We start from the raw sequence: 24641 nt of genomic DNA, 5'->3' as shown, positions 1-24641 counted from the left end.
GATATACTTCTAAGTTTTATGGTAAAATACAATATGACGCTTTGATACATACAATAAAATTAACTTGTATGTTAGATGGTTTTTACTTTACATGTACTTCGTGTAATACCCTTCTGTATTTTTTGATTGACTCTCAGTAAAGAACTGAGCAGAGCCTTATAACCATCAGTGTTCCCTTTGACCTTTATAAAAGTATTTACTGTATATTCCAAAAAGTATATTAATGTTAATCATAAGCAGCCGATTTTGATAACGTATGTAAAACAACAATTTTAAAAACTTTTTTGTAGAGTTAAAAGCGTTTTACATAAAGGTCAAAATAAGTAGAAAAACACGAATCACATGAAACAAATGGTTCCTCTCTTTCCATCTCTTTTTTCACACTTTCCATGTGATTTAACGTTTGAGGTACACTTTTTATAAACAGGTGTAGCAATGAATCAACATTACAGAATGATACTATTACCAAGTTATAAAATGACTAAATGAAAAAAAACCGGATTAAAATCAAAAAATGAAATTGCCTTCCTTTGCAAAAGCGTTTTAAAATTGTGTGTAATTATTTATTTGGATTATTGTTTTCAATTAAATTTTTGATTTATAAAGTTTGAATATTTAATAAAGAATACAGTTCTTGTTTATTCATTTAATAATTCTAGCTGAACGTGTAAGTAGTCATTGCATTTGTACTTGTAAACTTGTCTGTAATGATCAAGTTACCTGACCAAATATGGAGATCAGATTATAAAATACTATCAACCTTACTTTCAACCAGTCTAGTATATACCACTTCTGTTGTAACCGTCGCCAATACAACATGCAATACTTGGGGGTCAAATTCCTATAATTTTATCTTTAAAAGATCGTTTGGATATCATTCTTGATGTCCCTTGTACGGATAACGAATATGGAGGGCGTTTCATAGTGTGTTTGATATGCTTTTTTAAAGTGACGAGTACTCAAAATCCAAGGAAACTTATCTCCAACAATTCTTTTCATTAAAAAAATGAAACCCCAATATTAACCTAACTGCTTTAAGGTACAAAATAGTTTTGCCCTTTGTTTAGGCTCCCTGTTATAGCTTAATTATGATAGATAGAACAAAAAAAATAGAAAACCCTGTAAAGTGCTAATTTTGACCACTTGAACAAGTTTTAAGTATATTTCATTGAATCCATTTTCACAAACATTCTGGATGTCCTAATCTATCTCTTAAAGAAAATAACTTTATCAGATTGTGAGATCATGGATCAAGACAGCTCCCTGTAGTAAAATATTGTTTTTTTGTTTTAGCTGTTTTTAAAGAATTCTATCATTCACCAGATTTTGTTGGTTAATATGTCAGTAGTCTTTGTAATCTTTATTTGCTAATCGATAAGAAATATGTGCTAGGTTCTGATTCTGCTTACAATTTTGTTTTGATTTATGTTTTTTATAAACTACAAATTTTCTTTTTTTTCAGATCTTAAATTTGAATAAGAAAAAAATATACCATAAAAATGCCCTGGGACAAGATACACAGTGACCGGAGGCTGCTATAAGTGATTAACCAGTAAAATTACAAGAGTTACTATAAATCACGGCAATCAACCCGGATTTGGTTAAGATTGCTAGATTGTCATTGTTTTACCACGAGAATTTATTAGGATCAAATAAAAATATTTTTTCCTTAATTCCGACCATGCTAACATGTTGCCGGTAAATTGAAGTCAATGTTTTTTAGCGAACATTTTAAATATCCTAAATCATGTACCAAATAGAATATGATTCTTAAAATTGAGGGATCCTGGATCTAGTCAGCTCATTGTATCAGTATATGTAAACTTTGTGTGTAAAGTACTCTAATAATTGCCAGGACCACGGGCTACATATGTCACTGGTCTTATAAACTTGGTAAGCTAGATTCAGTATTCGAAGAGTGAGTATCTACTTAGTTCTGATTCTGGTTATCACAATTTTATTTTAATTTAGGTTATTAATAACATATCAGGTTTTTTTCTCTTTCAGTTCATAAAATACAACTTTTAATTATTTAGTTTTTATACTATAATACCCGAAAACATATATATGAAATTTAATTCTTTAAAAACTGTTTTGAGATTTAGTTAGAAAAAAACCTCGTTAAGCCATTTTGTGGTCTTTAATTGCATCTTATCTATTCTAAATGAGTCATGCAGTTCGAGAAAGAAAAATGATGGTTATTAACAAATGTAATGAATACAAATTATAAACAAAACAATGTCATATACAATGATTACTTAGAAATAATGGTTATAATCGAATATTTTTTTTGCAAAAAAAAGAAAAAAAATCCCCTTAGAAAGGGGAGACATAATAATTGTTTTAAGAATAGCGGTCATTGTTCACACACACACACACACCAAAAAAACCCACAGTACTTTTCAAATATGCATTATCCGTATCCATCATATACTAAAATGACAACCAAAACCAAAAAATAAAAAACAGCCAGAAAAATGATTACCATTGGTTTTTTTGATAATCGTCATTGAATTGTATAATTGTTGTATTTACGCACATTGCAAAAAAAATACATAACTTCATACAGTATCAAAAAGATAGAGCAATTCAAATAATAAACAGCTAATAAGGGCATGCAAAAGGCAAACGAAAGAGTAAAAATATTGGTAAAAAAAGTAAATTAAAAAAATGCTTCATATCTCCTTGGTATGTTTGCTTTAAAAACCAAGCATCCTTGTAAACTATCTAATTATGTTCTAAGGTAAAATAATCATCATTCTCTGTTCCACCCGACATTGTAGTACCATCATCCATATTATGCATGTTACTATAATCGTCCAGATCTTTGAGGTGACTCCTTGTAGCCGCTGCGCAAGCGTGGTCGTAAGTGTCCTCGTCCTGAGTTTCGCCTTTCTCGTTTAGATGGTTGTACACGTCATCCATGGTAGTCATTGCAGATTCTTTTACTGACATGTTGCTGTATTCTGGCAATTCTTGTGGGCGAGCAAGAGGAGACACGTTGAGAACTTTCTTCTGTAAAAAAAATAAATTATTGATACAATACAGCTAATTTTGTTTTCATTTTTGGCTATTCCCTTTTTTACAGTTCAATACGTTTATACAATTCATGCATGTGCTGAAAGTTTGGATCTTTTATCTGCAACAATAAGCTCGCAATTGAATGTTAAAGATTTTCCATAAATCAAAATTTATATCATAACGACTCGAACTTTTAATTTTAGGTATCACGTGATATTAAATAGCAGTTGTCAAAAGGATATTCGAGGGATATGAATTAGCTCGATATATAAAAATAAACAGGTAGTGAGAATACGAGTACAATGTAGTTCAGGCACATGATCATGCACAAGATAAATAAAGTGTCATAACTCTAAATGTTTAGAGTTTCCTTCTCTCATTAAAGTTAGGGGAATATTGTGATTGTATGGTCAAAATTCGCTGAAGCACTTCTTTAACCAATTGTCGGATTGATAAAGCTATTTCTTCAAAATCCTCGAAGTGCTACTAGCAGTGTATCGGACAACTAAAAGTATAAAGTTAATTATTCAAAATAAATCGAATTTTTGTTTTGATTACATTATAACAGTTGTAGATGCACTTAACATAAATGCATTTTAATATAACACTGTTCTCATTGCCCTTAAATAGTCCGCTTAAAAAGTTCTTGTAGGTATATGTGATGCGAAAAAATATTTCTGAAATATGTCCTTCCAAAAATCGTATTCATACTAAACAATTTAACATAAAGTTTGCTCAATATTTTTACTTTTTAAATACGTTTTCAGTACCTGCTTGTCCTTACTCTTATTTGTAACAACATCATTCTGAAAAGTGTCTTCATCTCTGCCATCATCAAAGGTATCATTGGCAGCATACATCACTCTTGGTTCCTTTCTTCTACTTAAATATTAAAGGTATGTAAATATGAAGAGATAGTTGTATTTATTATTGTCTCATATTTCATTTACATTAATGTATCATTGATACCATACATCACTTCTTGATTCTTTCTTATACTTAAATATTTAAGATATTCTCTCATATTTCATTTCATTTCATTACTTTTGGAATAATTTGTTATAGGAATAAATTGATACCGTGCATTATAGCTGTAGCGGGAATATTTTGTTACAGGAATAAAAAGATACCGTGTATTAATGCTGTAGCGGGAATATTTTGTTACAGGAATAAATTGATACCGTGCATTAATGCTGTAGCGGGAATATTTTGTTACAGGAATAAAAGGATACCGTGTATTAATGCTGCAGTGGGAATATTTTGTAAAAGGAAAAAAAAAGATACCGGGTAATAATGCTGTAGTGGGAATATTTTGTTACAGGAATAAATTGATACCGTGTAATAATGCTGTAGCGGGAATATTTTGTTACAGGAATAAAAGGATACCGTGTATTAATGCTGTAGCGGGAATATTTTGTAAAAGGAAAAAAAAAGATACCGTGTAATAATGCTGTAGTGGGAATATTTTGTTACAGGAATAAATTGATACCGTGTAATAATGCTGTAGTGGGAATATTTTGTTATAGGAATACATTGATACCATGTATTTATGCTGTAGCGGGAATATTTTGTTATAGTAATAAATTGATACCGTGTATTAATGCTGTAGCGGAAATATTTTGTTCCAGGAATAAATTGATACCGTGTATTAATGCTGTAGCGGGAATATTTTGTTATAGGAATAAATTGATACCGTGTATTAATGCTGAAGCGGTAATATTTTGTTCCAGGAATAAATTGATACCGTGTAATAATGCTGTAGCGGGAATATTTTGTTATAGGAATAAATTGATACCGTGTATTAATGCTGTAACGAGAATATTTTGTTATAGGAATAAATTGATACCGTGTATTATTGCTGTAGCGGGAATATTTTGTAATAGGAATAAATTGATACCGTGTAGCGGGAATATTTTGTTATAGGAATAAATTGATACCGTGTATTAATGCTGAAGCGGGAATATTTTATTATAGGAATAAATTGATACCGTGTTATAATGCTGCAGCGGGAATATTTTGTTATAGGAATAAATTGATACCGTGTATTATTGCTGTAACGAGAATATTTTGTTATAGGAATAAATTGATACCGTGTATTATTGCTGTAGCGGGAATATTTTGTAATAGGAATAAATTGATACCGTGTATTAATGCTGTAGCGTAAATATTTTGTTATAGAAATAAATTGATACTGTGTATTAGATACCGTGTATTAATGAGGTAGCGGGATCTCCTGTACAGGATATATACAGTGCCTGTTGTTATGATTACACCGAGAAGTAGTCCACCTAACAATGCTCCTAAAATAGCTCTGATGTTGTCTCTTGGTGATTCTATTAAAGTATAAATGTAATTATAAGAGATTCTATCGTAAAAATTAAAAAAAATCAAGGGCTAATATTTTAAATTTGTTTTTCTCCTTTATTTCTCAAGAAGATGATCATGAGTGATCAAGGACAAAATGCCAAATGATCAGTTATGAACAACAGGCGGAATTGCAATCATGCAGATATTGTCAAAACTCGGATAGAAAAACTGTTGCTGATCTATGTATCCAACCAATCAAATCATAACTTTTTTACCGATCTGTAGATGCTTATTTAAACTTAAAATTTAGTTTCAGATTGCTAGATTGTCATACTCTGTCATTGTTTTCACACAACCTTTACTATATTATAGGATCAAGTACATAAGTTCATGTTGTTATGATTTACACATACATAAGCATAACTATTCTATTATTAATCTATTTTGCTCTCCATTGTAAAATCATTCGAATGCTTTTACAAACATGTATACATGTAGTATTAGCTGGTGCAAATGCATGCCAATTAAAAACACTATTTCATAATAGCCTTATAGATTTTTTATTATAAATTTTGTCTTCAGTTATCTCTTACGTTTGATTAAAGCGGTAAAACAATGACAAAGTACGACATACATTTCATATGTGGAATTTTGTTACTTGGATTAATTCAATAATTTGTGAATGTTTTTAATACAATTGAGTTTATTTAGTACTCTTCGTGGACTATATCTATACGTATTTATAGCCCCTCTTGGCTGAAATCGCCTACATGAATGAATGTGAGTTTAACATCAGTCATTCTAAGTCATTTTCAACAAGTATATATCAAATTCATTATATAGAGCGATTTAATTAAACAAAAATAGAAAAATAAGCATCTCTTTTTTTTCTTATAAAGAGGTAGGTTTATAAAACAAAAAATGTACGCAGAATCGCTTAATCCAAATATTATTCAAATATTTGAGAAGAATTAATACACAACGTATTTTACCGTGACTTTCTGACTTTAGGATTACTTCGTTCAAGCCATGTATACCTAGGAAAAAAATATTAATGAACGTCAACTGAATAAAACGTTTTTATTTCATTTGCCATCACTCATTATTGAAAAAGAAACCAGATAAACCGTTAATAAAAATATATATTTGCATCATACTTAACACACAGTCCGTGGAATTTACAGCTTCATATCCTTCGATACAAGAACATTTCTCTCCGAGACAACTGGCGTACGGTGATCCTGAACATTGGTCATTGAAAATACAGGACGTATTCAAAGAAAGATTAGCTACAAAATAATACATAAACTCGTATGACTGCTCTTGCACTAGGATGTCATATGGTTATAAATGAATTGAAACTTTTATTTCGTTCTTAACACGTTTCGTTTATTCACCTTCGTGACAAGCATGGTTGACCATAGCATAACCTTCTTTACAAACACACCTCCCATTCACACATCGGCGATTTGAGGGTGTGTTTTCAATTTCTCTGCATTGGGTATCCAAAACACATCTTCCAGCTTCCAGGACATTATCTAAACAAAATAAATTAACCGGACTTTGCTGGAAGTGAATTGTTTTGGAAATCATATCGACAGTGCTACAATACATTGCACAAACAGCAAAAATAACAAAAGATAAAGCCCATAACCTCATCTAAACAATACGGGATTCGTTGGTTAAAGATGAATCATTTCTCGATGCTTAATTATTTGTAAACGTCTTGATTGCATATTTTAAAAACGCATAATATACAAGTGCACAGTCATGTAATTTAAAAAAAATTCTCATGTTAATCAAAAATTTGAAACTGCATTACATTGCATTAGCTAATAGATACATATCGATAACTGAAGAGTTGTACAAAGCTTTGGCCTCTTAAAAGAACTGATGATGCAAAATATGATGATATTCCTCTGATTTTTATGAATGCACCATGCAAAACGTCTTGATAGCTGCAAAAATAAAATCATTGCGTTCGTTTACCTTAATCTTTCTGATATAAAGGCTTTATTTTTGCATTTGAATGTTATTGGAAAGGTTCAATGATATCATATAAACAACATGCTTTGTATTTTAAATGTTTCATCATATTTTTTTCTTTCGTATGCATACATTTAAATGTGTTACATTTTTATTTGATTATCGGTAAAGCGTGACAAATTGTAGAAAATACGTTTAACCATCACATATTTAAAATAGTTAAAAATTACAAACGGTCTATAAATAATTTTTTTTTTTATCAAAATATGTATACGTTTGAATTGTCCTTAAACTCAGCCTCTACTGTAGTCTCACCTAGACCATGGTGGATACAATATACAAATATTTGTTTTTTGACTTTATACAACAGTCCTGTGTTCTGTTGATACATTTAACGTTTTCTGTTCCTGACAATTGCAAAAAGATAAGAATTCATATCAAAATATATGTTCAACTTTAACCCCCAATTGTGACCTCATCGTCAGAACGAGGTTAACGATGCATAAATGATGCTCAATCCTTAGTAAATAGTACATACTGCTATTCCACTATATTTTTTTTGGCTCATTGATTCTTGAAAATTGGTTATTTCAAACACCCATCAACGTATTGATGTTTGATAATTTTATTATTTTGAATATGGCTCTGATCAGTTATATAAATAGACTTGAATTCCCATTATTCATTTATTTTTGGTGTAAAATAGAAATTGACTAGATGGCTCTGGATGAGAAGGAAAAATGTAAAAAAACAAAAAAAAAACAACAAAAAAACTGCAAGACTTTGATAACTACAACAACCAGAATAATTTCGATTCTATTGGGTAAAAAACTTACTCGATTCATCTTTTAAACTATCCAATTCTAAAGTGTCCATGCTTTTATGAATTTTATAGCAATCTATTGGGTAAAAAACATACTCGAATCATCTTTAACATTATCCGATTCTAAAGTGTTCATGCTTTTATGAATTTTATAGCAATTACTGTTAAGAGCCTAATGTAAACATACGATGACATGATTCCTTTTTGAACCGGTATTACGATGATGGCCTCCAATAAATTTGATTTGTACAAAGCAAACGAAAGTATGGACAGTTTACAGAAATTCTAATCAAAGTAGTTTTCTAATTTCACATACAAAAAGACTATGTAAATAGAATAATGATATATATACCTGTAATGACTGATAGGTAATAAGCAAGATAGCTAAGCAAAAGAAAAAACCAGGTTTATTTTGCAGATAGTAATGGAACCTCAGTATTATAGCTTCAGTTTGCTTATTTAGATAACGGCTGTTGTTGTGTTCAAGCTATTCTTTTTTACAAATGCACACACCATCACGACATAATTCAGAGTGTTCACCTCCGGTACATTGCAAACTAGATTCGCATAAATCACCAACTACAAGATTGCCTATGAAAAAAGGTCATACAATTACATGTAAACAATGACACTTTTTAAACATGATAAACAATATTATTTTATGTTGACAAAAATGGTTAGACTGACTAATTTAATAATAATAAGGTAAGTTACTCGCTTAAAGATCTAGAATTGAATTCCAATGTAGCAGATTAAAACATATTTTATTCATAGTTAATTTTTGTTTTCTGTCGAATGAGATTTCAATTTATAGAGCTCGTTTAAAAAAACCGTCGATTTTCCCACTTGGTGAAAGTCTTGTTAAATCCAGATGCCTGTCGTTTAAAAATTCGCCGGCATCAAAGACATGCCACGGAAACCCCTACGCAGTATGACCGCTTAAAAGCAGGCTGGGTAGCTTTTCCGGCATCAAAGAAAAAAATGCCGCTATCTTAACGATAATTCTACATGACTTTTAAGGTGGCTCTATACACGCACAGTTTATTCCAATTTTCAATGGAAGACCACAAAACATATACTTATCAAATATTAAATGATGATACGGATACTATAGCTACAGTGTAACATATCGGTGATGGAAAAGAAACTATTTCAAAAGTATACTTGGTTTTATGGTTTATTTCGATAAATAATACCACACAACGTGAAGGTGTCACATTCAGTTTAAATCAGACAGTACCGGAATTGTATGCTTCCAGATTTACTTTCATCAAAAAGTGTTGTATAGAGCCACCTTAATAGTTAGAATATTGACATAAATATGTCTGTATGGGTTCAGGGGTAAGCAAAGAAAGATGTTGATACTTAAAAGTGCATTCTAATTAGTACAAAATTTGCTGCAACTACAATTAACCAAATAAATTATTCAGCGTGTGATTAAAAGGGGGAAAAAAAGAAACTAATTTTTAAATATGGTTCCATCGTTTCAAAATATCAACATCACTTAACTATTCCCCAAATCAAATCCTTTTTTGAAAAAATCATAAAACTGAGATCATTATTTAGACTCGAGGTTGAATATTGACTTCAGAAAAGTTGTTGACGGCGGAGCCTATTCTGTTAAGCGAGCTAAGTTCTTTCTATTTTTATGCAGTTGCACCTTTCAACTCCCTGCTTTCTCTCTCTCTCTCTCTCTCTCTCTCTCTCTCTCTCTCTCTCTCTCTCTCTCTCTCTCAGTGTGCGCGCCTTTTAGCTACATTTTTATAAAATCATTACAAATATGTATATGAATAATACCAAATGTTAGAATAAATAAGCAAAATAATTGTTTTTCAATCTGTATTATACTATCTTTAATGCATCTGCACTGTTTCAACCTCAACCGTCGTTGTGGCTGCGGCATGCTTTTGATCGGCGAAGTTACCGGCTGACTGGGTCTAGCGAGCGGTTGACGTAAATATTGGCTGTCACCAATTGGGAAAATCGACGGTATTTTGTTACGAGCTTTATTCTGTCAGGAGTCTGCAACATGTACTACTATATAAAGCGCAATTGAACCTTTGGATAATAAATAGATTTGTTTTAACTAAAGATAGATGTTGAATTGTTTTTATCTCGGATTAGTTTGACAGTGTGACATCGGCTGTCATTATTTTCGGATTAAATATATGCAGATAAATCCATAGAAAATGAAAAGTACACACTTTATTTCCACGGGTTAGTAAAATATACAGTCACGCAATTGATTAATTTTGCTACTTATCAAGCATCATACATTTCATATAAGCTGTGCGTTTAATATCATATGAAGTAAGGAGTTGCAAGTTTAAGAGCAAATGGTTCTTTATTCAAAGTATTTGGCAAGATATTTCATTAACTTGAAAATAGGTCAGGTTCTTGATCTTACCTTTAATACAATGTCCATAGTACATGAAATATCCAGTAAAACAATGACAGACACAGAAGTTATTCCAGTTGGTGCAATCTGCATTTCTTTCTTTACAGTTGCCGTTGAAAAATATCCCCAACTGTTCTGTTACGAAAATAAAAACATGTATATTTTAAATATTCTTTAAAATTTCCTTTTATGAACTCTGCACTCAAATCATTCTCAGATTAGGTTTAAGCTTTTCACCGTATATTCATTACATATGTACATTTCATTCATTTCGATGAAATATTTCAAAACCTTTTAATGATGAAATCAATAATATTCTTGACTCACTTTTCAATTACTAATGGTTAACTGCGGATCCTCATTTATGCTTAAAAATTAAACAAATTCTGAACCATTCTATTTTGAAATGTTTAAATATGAAACTATTTAAAAATATTGAAAACGTTTCATATATTCTAAGATTTCAAAATACATTAAACATAACATTAAAAGAAGCAAATGTTGTTTTCGGCATTATATCCTAAGATCTCACTGACAGATGCATCCATTGACTAGTCTTTTTATTGTAATCCTCAACGTATTAAAGATGACAAATCTGCTCGCGCAGGAATCACAAAAATTGTAGCATTGTGGTTTTGAGAAGATTTGTAAACATTTTACACACACACACATATATAGATATATATATATATATATGTATAAATACAAACATTGCAATAACTCTCATATTGACATATACCCTCCCATAGTGAATGATACAGATATATATATAAAGCTTAGGGAAATTCACTTTTTTGAAGCTCCACCTTTCGACCCGACCGAGGCTTGAACGCACGACCTCTGGAACCCATTCTACTAGCAGTGAGCGGCCACCGCGCTAACCACTCGGCCATCTAGGCAAGACAAAAATCTTGCTTTCGATGACGAACGGAACCTAGCGTTCTGACCGCGCACTACAAAGTCGTTTAAGATACAGGTGGAATACAGTTAAACGACATTTTGAGAGGATCGGAACGGTATATATTGCATAGATATATACATTATATAATAAGCACAAACATTGCAATAACTCTCAAATTGACATATACCTGCCCATAGTGAATGATACAGAAATGAATAAAGCATAGGGACATTTACTTTTTTTGGAGCTCCACCTCCGCCCCGACCGAGGCTTGAACTCACGACTAGCGCGCTGGGTTCCGTTCGTCATCAAAAGCAAGATTTTTGTCTTGCCTAGATGGCCGAGTGGTTAGCGAGGAGAATGGGTTCCAGAGGTCGTAAGTTCAAGCCTCGGTCGGGGCGGAGGTGGAGCTCCAAAAAGTGAATTTCCCTGTGCTTTATATATATTTATATAAAATTAACTATTCTTGTTATACGTGAATGTTTAAAGTTAAGATTAAATACTATGATCGTTAACAATACTTACCCCTCCTTAAATTTGAGCAGTTGATGAAAAGTTGTGCATCACGGGAACTTGAACAACCTGTACGTGCACTGTAGTTGTAGCTCTCAAACACCATCGAAACAAACGTTAGTATATTCCTTTTTTGGTACTTGAAGTAAAGGCTTATTTCACATGTAGTATTACATAGGGTTGAACCTAAAACGATATTATTTTTAAGGAGCTTTTCTTTTTAGCTTTGAGCAAGTTTTTGTTAGCTTAAGTTATTCAGTTATATATTTTGGTTTGCTTAGAAGAAAGTTTATCATTACGCAGCACTGTTAATGCTTACTATGAAAATATCAGCGGATTTAAACGTTCATAAAACGATGCATCTGTTATTACAGAATATTGATGTAAAGTTATTTTATCATGATGTAAATGTAATATAAAATGAAACAGTATTGTAAAATTATAATGCTACTTTGTATGACACTTAGTGTGGTTCCCTGAATTGATTGTCACGTGACATATGTTGATAATTCTCCCGAATGGAGGTCATAAACAAATTTCTATATTATAAGGGCATACCGTTATTTGAATTAAAATTTTTAATGATAATTAAATTCTACTGTTCTGATAGATTCTGAAAAGTGCTGCTGCTTTGTATAGAGATCTTCTTAGAATAAATATCAAAGAAATGAGCTCCAGTTAGAACCTATATGACTTTCGCTTCATAGTTTACGTTATTATTAATTCATTCTATTGATTTCATCAAAGCAGCAGCACTTATTAATGAATTAAACATTCCCTTTATTTATATTCAAACGATCGTAATGGTCTGTTTAGTGTATGCTCTTGTAAAAACGGATTTAGATAGGCTTCCCGATGTCAAACGTCATCGATTTTGTACAGTAAACATTCTAGAAAAGAAATAATACACGCTCTAAAAATATTCACATGCCAAATCAAAAAATTTCCACGTTAAAAAATTGATTGATCCGCATCTCTCTACACAAATATGCGTCAAAATTTACAGTATGATGTCACATTGACAAGTGCACCGCGATCAGTCAGTTGTTTGACTTATTTGACTACACAGTTGCACGCATGGTTAATTTTGGTTGTAGTTTAATGTGTTCGTACCCATAACAATCGGTAATTACTTTATCTATTAGCATTTTTGACGACTTGTTGTTTTGTGTGATGTCAGTGTTAACATTTCCCATACTTTTTGGTCGGCCAGACTACAAAGTAAACATTAACAGTGCTACGTACTGAGTTAAAATGTTCCATTATATTTCATGACGAATGTTAGTTTAAAATACTTAAAAAAGACCCTTTATTAATAAAACAGAACATGAAAAAACTTGAAATTTAAAATCTTGGTATTTGGTTGATCAGTTTGGCGATGCATAAAAATTTATTCATTTGACGATCGTATTTGTAGTAAATTCATTTTGTTACAATAATGTCAATGTTATCATGGTTAAATGACATTTTATAGTTTACTCTTTTAAGTATTTGTTAATTCTTCAAAATGCCTTAAGCATGGGCGAAATAAAAAAAAATACAATACACCTCATAATGATTTTTTAATTGGCAATGTTGGCCACAACTGCTTACAATAAGGCAGCCGGGAATAAATTATTGCCTATTCAGGCATCCTTAAACAATACAATTAAGAATGATGAGCCCTATAAAAGATACAAATACAAAGTCATATAGGAATCATATGTGCATTACTGATGAAACAAATAGTTGCTTGGACAGCTCACATTCCTGGTAAGCTTGTATTCAGCCGAGATAATTTAAGTTGTGGAATGTTGGATGGACAAATAAATGTTTCTCTGTAACTATAACAAGAACAAAACAAGAGACAGCTGCGGACAGTCAAAGCACAAATTTGAAAAGTTTTAATAATAAAAAATTGACATGAGTTTAAAAAGTAGGATGGGGGACATTTTCAGAAAGATCAACGAAGTTATGTATTACGCCACAAATTTGGTTGTGTTAAACTAATATACGAAAAGCCTAAGAGTCTGCGGTCACCGATAACGCTTAAGTCAAGACAAGACGCTTCCTCAACGCAAGCTCAATCGCCCATCGAAAATCAGATTTAACACAAAATCTTCGAATCCTATTATTAAAGATGCATTAAGCATAGGGGTAATAAAACATTACTGCATAATGTTTTTTATTGGCAATATAGGTAACAGTTCCTTATCATAAGGGAGCAAGGCATCAGTTATTGCCTTGTTGGGCATCCTTAAACAATACAAACAAGAATGGTGAGCACTTGGAACAGGCGTGCACCTCCGTTGTGACCTAGTACTGTAGAATCATTAAAATTCGTGGGGGCCAATTTTCGTGGATTGCTTAAATTTTACAGGTTTGTGGGGACGTAATTTCGTGTATTTTCGTATACATACAAGAGGAATATGACTTTATATCCCTAATTTATTAATTCGTTGGGGATGTTAATTCGTGAATGAGAGGTACCCACGAATTCCACGAAAATTGAGCCACCACGAAATCTAATGATTCCACAGTATATTACTAAGTTAAAATGGAAACAGTTGTGCACTACTAGTGAGCCAAATAGACGCAATGAGAATATGCCAACAGTCTAGGATGCGCCACTAGTAGGGCAATTCCCAAACTGTTAAGCTAGGGCCTAATTAAATGTATATTGAGGAAAATTAAGGACTAAGGCGTTGTTCGAAATCAATAGGCACTCTAGCCGCAATAGAGTTGAAATATAGGTAAAATCAAATATCTGGTCTTACAAATGTATCATATGACCAAGACAATACAACAAAATTGTACGAGGTGTATCAATACAATATCACAGACCTTTAATAGTCTTTAAGCAAATAATCTATGACCCAACAATTAATCATAGCGCTGCCATGGCTCATTTTGCCCAACTCTAAGTAACACATTGACATTTGAATCAATAAAAATAAAATAATCGCAATGCCTGTTGCAATCCCTACAACACATTCTTTTTCCTATTTCGAACAGGTGGAACTTAATTATTTTTGCCAAACATGCCTGTGTTGTCTACATGTAATTCAAGGTATCTAATGTACTTCCATTCACGCCTGATTTAAAGAGTAGCCACGTAAATATTGACCACCCGCAATCTAGTCCTCTCCATAACAGGCTAATTGATATTCCACCCTTTTCAATAAAAAATGTGACCATATTATTATGGCGGAGGGTAATAATGTAGCTAGTTGCTGTAACGCGCTTTTTAATCTGGCACCAAACTGGGATTTTTAGCGTAGCAAAATGCGTGCTTTACAATGGAAGACCCAAGGATCCAAACAGTTCTAGGACCTAATAAATGAGAACTATAACACAATTTGAAATACTTAATGCATATGATTGGTTGTCCAACCCCAATTAGAGTTAAAAACTGATGCGACTTGATGCATGTACCTAGTGACTATTCTACCAGAAAGGTGGCAAAAAGGCCCCGGGTTGGTGGGTCTTGTCTGCACAAATGAACGAACTATGCATACAGGACATACAGGTATGTGCTGTAGTGTCGAAGTTAGAGACATAGTTGAATCTTTTACTTCCTGATCGGTTCTTGAGTGTCGAAGGAAAATGTGCACTGAATTGTTTATGTCAGAGGTAGGTTATATGTCAAACTTGAATGACAGGCCGTGTCATGCACCGTATTATGAACTAGCTACCGCATTCTAAAATATCCGAGAAATGCATTGCAGAATATGGCTGAGAAAAGGGAAGATTTTTATTTTGACAAATTGTAGGCGTTGAACAAATGATGCTGAACAGGATTTCAAATGTAAGTGTTTTTCGGTCACCAATCCGCCTATTCCTATGGCTAAACCCAACAAGGATTTTATTAAGTGAAACTGAATGTTTTGGGTCAGAAAGACTGCGGATTTTGCAAAAGTACGATATTCCCTATATGTAATATTTAACTTTATTAGGATAAACTGCTTATAGGACAGGTAAGACATAAAATCTACCCACTGATTAGTATGGGGAGCCCACTCTTTTACCCGATAATAAGCCTTCCGAAGAAGTCAAACGCATTAGAGCAGCGTCATACAATTTCTTTCTATTGACGGTCATAGAGTACTGTATTATCTCAAGAGTATCACTAACAGTATCATGGAGATAACATGAAAAAAGGACGTGCGAACAATACTTTTTATATATAAAATAATTTACCTTGGGTCCACTTGGTGGGATAGATGATGTATTAACCTATAAGAGCCTGTTTTCGTACCATGCCTACTGGTGACAAACTGATGTTTTTCAAGGGGGGGGGGGGAGGTTTGCAACATGGTCTGTTAATCTGCTTATTGAAAAATACGACAATAACAAACTGTCAATCATCTCAAAAATCCAAGCAGAGCAACACGGACCTCTAAAAATATAGAGGCAGGATCGGGAGCCTAGGGGGAGTGAGCATCCTCACTAACAAATTTTCCCGTAATACTAATTGAACGATCCATATTCTAATTCTGATATGGTGAGAGGTTTTTATAATCGGTGGCTACATGTGGACTCTCATAGCAAAGCTTAAAGTCAAAAGAAAAACCCTGCACTAATGTTATGGCCAACAAACTAGGTGGATAGTATAAAGCTAGATATTCCTGTAATTCTGTAACGTTGACTGAACTAGCAGCAATATTACTGAGTTATAAATTACTGGGAAAATGGGACACAACTGGCAGCACTTCGGGATGAGAGCCCCCTTGGAAGCTGAGGTCGCCATGATGCCTGCCAACCACCAGACCTCAAGTTTAAACTACATCCTGAGGATGGTCTGTGCCTAATGTAAGAGTGATTTAGAGAATAAAAATACATTCATGTTTGTACTGGTATTGATATTTGCTAATAGCCCTTAGAAATGAAATCAAAGCATTTTAAGAGAGAAGTCTGCTGAGATTGTATCTGTACCAGTGATCGGTGCGCTGTACTTGTTCAAGAGCCATAACTCTTGATCAACAGTGGCAAAGAAATGGAAGAGTAAGTATCTTTTTCAATCTGAAGTGTTTATCGTAATCACGCCATCTTATTGTCTTAACTCTACTTGCCCCCAACCAAATTGTGTGTATTTATTTGAACAATTGTATAGTGATTTCGGAATGTGCTGATGCATATATGGACGCATATATAACGAATGCATCTGTCCACACTACAAGTCAGTTATGGTCTTAGCTTTTGACTTGGGTGCCAAGGTGAGGTTACTTTCTTTTAGAGAAAATAATTTTATGTCATTATTAGGGTCACTCCCACCTTGGTTATTATTTATTACTTACTGGCCCAAATTGACATACTCCCCATTTACAGTTTAAGTTTTTAATCTTTTAGTCACCACGTGGCCCAAACAATTTTCAAAACAATGTGTTTGGGCAAAATAAATGTCAGAAATGATTTCAGGCACTGTACCGGTGTCATATAATATTTTGATACCGCGAAATATTGAACCCGGGTTCAATATATTATGCGATATAATGAACCCGGGTTCAAAATATCGCTGCGATATATTGAACCCCCCCATAAAATATTGAACCCCGGGTTCAAAATATTATGGCCGCGATATTTTGAAACCCTTTCGAATTTTCATTGCTCTTGGAGAGGGGTTCAAAATATTATGGCCGCGATATATTGACCCCCTACCTATTTCCAATTCCCTTTGGAGAGGGGGTTCAAAATATTATGGCTGCGACATTTTGAACCCCCTACTGTTTCCAATTCCCATTGGAGAGGGGGTTCAAAATATTATGGCCGCGATATTTTGAATCCCCCTCTATTTTATTTTTTGCTATTGGAGAGGGGGTTAAAAATATTATTGCTTCCAATTCCCTTTGGAGAGGGGGTTCAAAATATTATGGCTGCGATATATTGAACCCCCTACCTATTTCCAATTCCCATTGGAGAGGGGATTCAAAATATTATGGCTGCGATATTTTGAACCCCCCTCCATTTTTTATTGCTATTGGAGAGGGGGTTCAAAATATTATGGCTGCGATATATTGAACCCCCTACCTATTTCCAATTCCCATTGGAGAGGGGGTTCAAAATATTATGGCCGCGATATATTGAACCCCCTACTGTTTCCAATTTCCTTTGGAGAGGGGGTTCAAAATATTATGGCCGCGATATTTTGAACCCCCCTCCATTTTTTATTGCTATTGGAGAGGGGGTTCAAATATTCCCTTTCGAGAGGGGATTCAAAATATTATGGCTGCGACATTTTGAACCCCCTACTGTTTCCAATTCCCATTGGAGAGGGGGTTCAAAATATTATGGCCACGATATTTTGAATCCCCCTCTATTTTTTATGCTATTGGAGAGGGGGTTAAAAATATTATTGTTTCCAATTCCCTATGCAGAGGGGGTTCAAAATATTATGGCTGCGATATATTGAACCCACTACCTATTTCCAATTCCCATTGGAGAGGGGGTTCAAAATATTATTGCTGCGATATTTTGAACCCCCCTCCATTTTTTATTGCTATTGGAGAGGGGGTTCAAAATATTATGGCTGCGATATATTGAACCCCCTATCTATTTCCAATTCCCTTTGGAGAGGGGGTTCAAAATATTATGGCTGCGACATTTTGAACCCCCTACTGTTTCCAATTCCCATTGGAGAGGGGGTTCAAAATATTATGGCCGCAATATTTTGAATCCCCCTCTATTTTATTTTTTGCTATTGGAGAGGGGGTTAAAAATATTATTGCTTCCATTTCCCTTTGGAGAGGGGGTTCAAAATATTATGGCTGCGATATATTGAACCCCCTACCTATTTCCAATTGCCATTGGAGAGGGGATTCAAAATATTATGGCTGCGATATTTTGAACCCCCCTCCATTTTTTATTGCTATTGGAGAGGGGGTTCAAAATATTATGGCTGCGATATATTGAACCCCCTACCTATTTCCAATTCCCATTGGAGAGGGGGTTCAAAATATTATGGCTGCGATATATTGAACCCCCTACCTATTTCCAATTGCCATTGGAGAGGGGATTCAAAATATTATGGCTGCGATATTTTGAACCCCCCTCCATTTTTTATTGCTATTGGAGAGGGGGTTCAAAATATTATGGCTGCGATATATTGAACCCCCTACCTATTTCCAATTCCCATTGGAGAGGGGGTTCAAAATATTATGGCCGCGATATATTGAACCCCCTACTGTTTCCAATTTCCTTTGGAGAGGGGGTTCAAAATATTATGGCCGCGATATTTTGAACCCCCCCTCCATTTTTTATTGCTATTGGAGAGGGGGTTCAAATATTCCCTTTGGAGAGGGGGTTCAAAATATTATGGCTGCGACATTTTGAACCCCCTACTGTTTCCAATTCCCATTGGAGAGGGGGTTCAAAATATTAGGGCCACGATATTTTGAATCCCCCTCTATTTTTTATGCTATTGGAGAGGGGGTTCAAAATATTATTGTTTCCAATTCTCTTTGCAGAGGGGGTTCAAAATATTATGGCTGCGATATATTGAACCCCCTACATATTTCCAATTCCCATTGGAGAGGGGGTTCAAAATATTATGGCTGCGATATTTTGAACCCCCCTCCATTTTTTATTGCTATTGGAGAGGGGGTTCAAAATATTATGGCTGCGATATATTGAACCCCCTACCTATTTCCAATTCCCATTGGAGAGGGGGTTCAAAATATTATGGCTGCGATATATTGAACCCCCTACTGTTTCCAATTTCCTTTGGAGAGGGGGTTCAAAATATTATGGCTGTGATATTTTGAACCCCCCTCAATGTTTCATTGCTATCGGAGAAGGGATTCAAATATTCCCTTTGGAGAGGGGTTCAAAATATTATGGCTGCAATATATTGAACCCTATACCTATTTCCAATTCCTATTGGAGAGGGGGTTCAAAATATTATGGCCGCGATATATTGAACCCCCTACCTATTTCCAATTCCCATTGGAGAGGGGGTTCATAATATTATAGCTGCGATATATTGAAAACCCTTCTAATCATGGTACTCTTCCAAGTCCATAGCAGATGCGGTCACAAATGAATTGATCAGTAGAACTCACAATTCCCAAATTGTATTACATAACAGGGATATTATACAGGCTGATGTCAACTATGAAGGGAGCTACTGTTTACCTAGCTACTAACGGTGTGTATACACAGTACACAGGCGTTAGCCCCCTTTTCTCCCACCTGGGGACTACCATTTAGAGTAACCTCCAAGGATACCCTATTTTCTAGGGGGTTCAATATATCACAGCCATAATATTTTGAACCCCCTTTCCAATACCAATGAAAAATAGAGGGGGGTTCAAAATATCGCTGCCATAATATTTTGAACCCCCTCTCCAATGGGAATTGGAAAAAGGTAGGGGGTTCAACATATCGCAGCCATAATATTTTGAACCCCCTCTCCAATACCAATGAAAAATAGAGGGGGTTCAAAATATCTCGGCCATAATATTTTGAACCCCCCTCTCCAATGGGAATTGGAAAAAGGTAGGGGGTTCAACATATCGCAGCCATAATATTTTGAACCCCCTCTCCAATAGCAATGAAAAATAGAGGGGGGTTCAAAATATCGCGACCATAATATTTTGAACCCCCTCTCCAATGGGAATTGGAAAAAGGTAGGGGGTTCAAAATATCGTGGCCATAATATTTTGAACCCCCTCTCCAATGAGAATTGGAAAAAGGTAGGGGGTTCAATATATCGCGGCCATAATATTTTGAACCCCCTCTCCAAAAGCAATGAAAAATAGAGGGGGTTCAAAATATCTCGGCCATAATATTTTGAACCCCCCTCTCCAATGGGAATTGGAAAAAGGTAGGGGGTTCAACATATCGCAGCCATAATATTTTGAACCCCCTCTCCAATAGCAATGAAAAATAGAGGGGGGTTCAAAATATCGCGACCATAATATTTCGAACCCCCTCTCCAATGGGAATTGTAAAAAAAAAATAGGGGGTTCAATATATCACAGCCATAATACATGTATTTTGAACCCCCTCTCCAATACCAATGAAAAATAGAGGGGGGTTCAAAATATCGCGGCCATAATACTTTGAACCCCCTCTCCAATGGGAATTGGAAAAAGGTAGGGGGTTCAAAATATCGTGGCCATAATATTTTGAACCCCCTCTCCAATAGCAATAAAAAATAGAGGGGGGTTCAAAATATCGCGGCCATAATATTTTGAACCCCCTATCCAATAGGAATTGGAAAAAGGTAGGGGGTTCAATATATCGCAGCCATAATATTTTTAACCCCCTCTCCAATAGGAATTGGAAAAAGGTAGGGGGTTCAATATATCGCAGCCATAATATTTTGAACCCCCTCTCCAATACCAATGAAAAATAGAGGGGGGTTCAAAATATCGCGGCCATAATATTTTGAACCCCCTCTCCAATAGAAATTGGAAAAAGGTAGGAGGTTCAATGTATCGCAGCCATAATATTTTGAACCCCCTCTCCAATAGGAATTGGAAAAAGGTAGGGGGTTCAATATATTGCGGCCATAATATTTTGAACCCCCTCTCCAATACCAATGAAAAATAGAGGGGGGTTCAAAATATCGCGGCCATAATATTTTGAACCCCCTCTCCAATGAGAATTGGAAAAAGGTAAGGGGTTCAATATATCGCGGCCATAATATTTTGAACCCCCTCTCCAATAGCAATGAAAAATAGAGGGGGGTTCAAAATATCGCGGCCATAATATTTTGAACCCCCTATCCAATGGGAATGGGAAAAAGGTAGGAGGTTCAATATATCGCAGCCATAATATTTTGAACCCCCTTTCCAATACCAATGAAAAATAGAGGGGGGTTCAAAATATCGCGGCCATAAAATATTGAACCTGGGTTCAATATTTTATGGGGGGGTTCAATATATCGCAGCGATATTTTGAACCCGGGTTCAATATATCGCGGGGTTCAAAATATTATATGACACCGGTACACTGATCACTGGCCACCATGATTGACTGTAGCGGTTCCAGGGGAATTGGTTGGGTCTAATTCTGATTTTGGCCTATAGAATATTCGACAAGGCTTGAGACACCTTTTGCAACTGCTCGCTGAAAAGCAATGATGTTGTGGGTTATTATGGCACCATATGATCTGACTTAGCTACGGGTTTAATAGCAGATATCCTTTCGTTGTGCCTGGGTCGCCTCTTTAGCCCTGCCGCTTGCTGTGCAGGCTCTCGTTTTTTTCTTTTCGGCACGCGGAATTGCTCCTAATATAAATACAAAAAAAATCAGGATAAGACATAGCAAAACTGCATCAAAACGCCAGAAAGTATGGGTGCATTCATGGGCGTGCAGATGTCTGCATGCATATGAAACTTTTTTTTAATCCGCACAAATCAAGAAAAATATCCAGTCATCGGATCATTTTATTTATTGCATTACTACATGTGTACTTAATAATTTTTTTATAACCCAAATTACTTGAGCAGCAAAATTTTGACAAATAACGAAAGGCCGAAATACAGAATTGTGAAGCGTAAATAAAAAGCATCTTACCTTGTGAATTTTTTTCGCGAACATTACGAATTCGTGTATGACGACACAGATTTGGTTGTGGTACTAATATCCGAAATGCCAAAGGGTCTAAGAACACTGTTCACGCTAAAGTCAAGACAGAACACATTTGAAATTTGCAACAAAATTATTGGCTCTTCGATAACCGGATTTAACTCTAAATGGTTAAATTTCATTGTCGGGCATCACAGAAATTGTGTAAAACAACATATCTACGTTCTTCGTTGTACCTATATGCTTTTATGAATTGTACATCAATTGAATTCATATATTGACATACTGTAGAATACTGAGGCTAAGTAATAAAGTAATAAAGTGTATTAACACGGTAGATGAAACGCTATAATTATATATTATATTGTGTGGCTTCAAACATTAAATGTAGTTATGCTAAAACTTAAGCTAAATACAGATTGATAGAAAATAACGCACATCAATGCTTGTTCACCTTTTAACTTTTAATGCAAAAACAGATATTGCAAATGCGTTCCGGTTTAAATGCTCGTTTTGAGAAAAAATAATGATTTTTGTACTACCATCTGATTGACTGTATAATGCAGAGTATATGTTATGCGTTTTAAATTATTTATTACGCATAGTGCATCCTATCCTATATGTGGACGTGTAATAAAGTAGATAAAGAGTTGATAAGATATGCCTTTAAGATGATCGATTTGAATAAATTAAAGGTTACATTTTATGTCTTATATATATGTTAATTTAAAGAAAACAACATTCCTTCACTTCAATAAAATTATTAGAAAAAATACTTGTTTATGCTCCTGTGATGGAAGTTTGTATGATTTTAGTTTTCTACGGCATTACCCTATTACCCATTACCCTGTCTTGACATCTTAAACAATGATTCTCATATAAAAAAGGTCATAATTAAGCGCCAGATGCTAATATTCATAAGTATGACATATTTTTGTATCGTCAATTTAATTAAAGCCATTTTATGTGTCAGAGATATGGATAAGACACCGAACAGTCATAAAACAATGTCAATTATTGAGCTTCTATATCTTTACATATGGTGCCAGAAACATTGCTAGGAAAACTCTTGTTTGAGATAGAATAGGTATAACTAAACGATTTGTTTTTGTAAAAACTACATATCAATTTAGTTAGATATGTTTGAAGTTCATTAGATACACAACTTAACAATAAAAAAAATATCTATTTAAAATGTATAATAACGTTTACTTGACGTGCTCATGTGCTAATTATAAATTTTGACGTGTGTAACTAGACATTAAAAATTACAGATTTTCAGTGTAAACATGATATAAATATAGACTGAAAGTAAATACAATTTCGTATATATAGTGATTGTCTGAGGTAGAACAGAGTACTGGTAAGACAATGCAAGCGATATGGAAAACAAGTTTTTTTTCTTTGTAATATGGACATGTTTTCCCATGTGTGTTACTCCAATTTACCTCCTTCAAAAAGCGTCTTTGTATCGTTTTCAGAAAACAAGTTGCACCTTGGTATTTGATTATAGTAGTAGTAGTCATAGTCAGTTGCAAAAGAAAAAGCTTTATCCAAGCAGGTGTTTCTATAAAAGAAAAAAACCCAATACAGAGGCATGTTTTAACATCGCAAAAAATATACAATTATACAACTTGCAACAATCAAAATAATTTAATTTTTAACTAACTGATGCCCATACTGTAAACCACATTTCATTTGCATGAGAGAAAGTTTTCTAAGATATACTTGAGCATTATCATTCTTATTTGTTTATTGCTGTGAAGTTGTTTAATGTCTTTTGTATATATTTAATATTACCAACATGATCTTTGCAGCGAAAAAGAATTGGTGTGAACCCTTTTATCATTGGTAAATCGGAAAATAAAATGTTTGTATATAAAACTTGGCTCTCAGTAATCCGTAGGTGTGTGACGTAATGTTTTTTATCATTATCTTAGTTTTCATGCCAAATTTTCAGTTGTCAAAAGATATCATTTATTTTATATAATTGATAGAATAAGATTAGAGAGAAGGTCGTGTATATTTTCATTTTTTGAAGTTTATGGATTTAATTTTCTTCGGAATATTTAATAGTTGGTCTGCAGAACAAGTGCTTGATATGAAAAGTACAACAACTCAGGATATATCTTACCTTTTTAAGATTTGTGCTGATGATTTGAGAAACATATTCAAAATGG

At 34.0% G+C, this 24641-nt stretch overlaps 1 protein-coding gene across 5 annotated transcripts; it reads right to left on the bottom strand.

Moving 5' to 3' along the window:
- Positions 1-1791: 1791 nt before the first annotated feature.
- Positions 1792-24641, bottom strand: LOC105327417 (uncharacterized). 5 transcript variants are annotated; one of them, XM_066081167.1, is made up of 10 exons: positions 24596-24641; positions 23910-24028; positions 11962-12135; positions 10545-10670; positions 6726-6866; positions 6486-6617; positions 6321-6365; positions 5228-5354; positions 3792-3900; positions 1792-3015 (listed from the first exon to the last, which is right to left on the bottom strand). In XM_066081167.1, exons 1-10 carry the CDS (start codon positions 24628-24630, stop codon positions 2728-2730), a joined length of 1296 nt encoding a protein of 431 aa, XP_065937239.1. In that variant the 5' UTR covers positions 24631-24641; the 3' UTR covers positions 1792-2727. The 5 variants fall into 5 exon arrangements, with proteins under 5 accessions (XP_065937239.1, XP_065937238.1, XP_065937240.1 ...); XM_066081166.1 differs by having other exon boundaries at positions 1793-3015; positions 3792-3903; XM_066081169.1 differs by having other exon boundaries at positions 2777-3015; positions 3806-3903.

Source organism: Magallana gigas, chromosome 4 (genome assembly GCF_963853765.1).
Source record: "Magallana gigas chromosome 4, xbMagGiga1.1, whole genome shotgun sequence".
Lineage (NCBI taxonomy): Eukaryota > Metazoa > Mollusca > Bivalvia > Ostreida > Ostreidae > Magallana > Magallana gigas.
Note: the sequence above shows the minus strand (reverse complement) of the source record. Positions and strands in the feature narration are given on the sequence as shown.

Excerpts from the sequence above, each read along its gene's own strand:
- LOC105327417 (XM_066081166.1), bottom strand. The coding sequence starts at position 24,630 with ATGTTTCTCAAATCATCAGCACAAATCTTAAAAAG. Across the intron at positions 6,366-6,485 it reads TTCCACGGACTGTGTGTTAA|GTATACATGGCTTGAACGAA; the intron begins GTATGATGCAAA and ends TTTTTTTCCTAG. Across the intron at positions 5,355-6,320 it reads CCTAAAGTCAGAAAGTCACG|AATCACCAAGAGACAACATC; the intron begins GTAAAATACGTT and ends ATACTTTAATAG.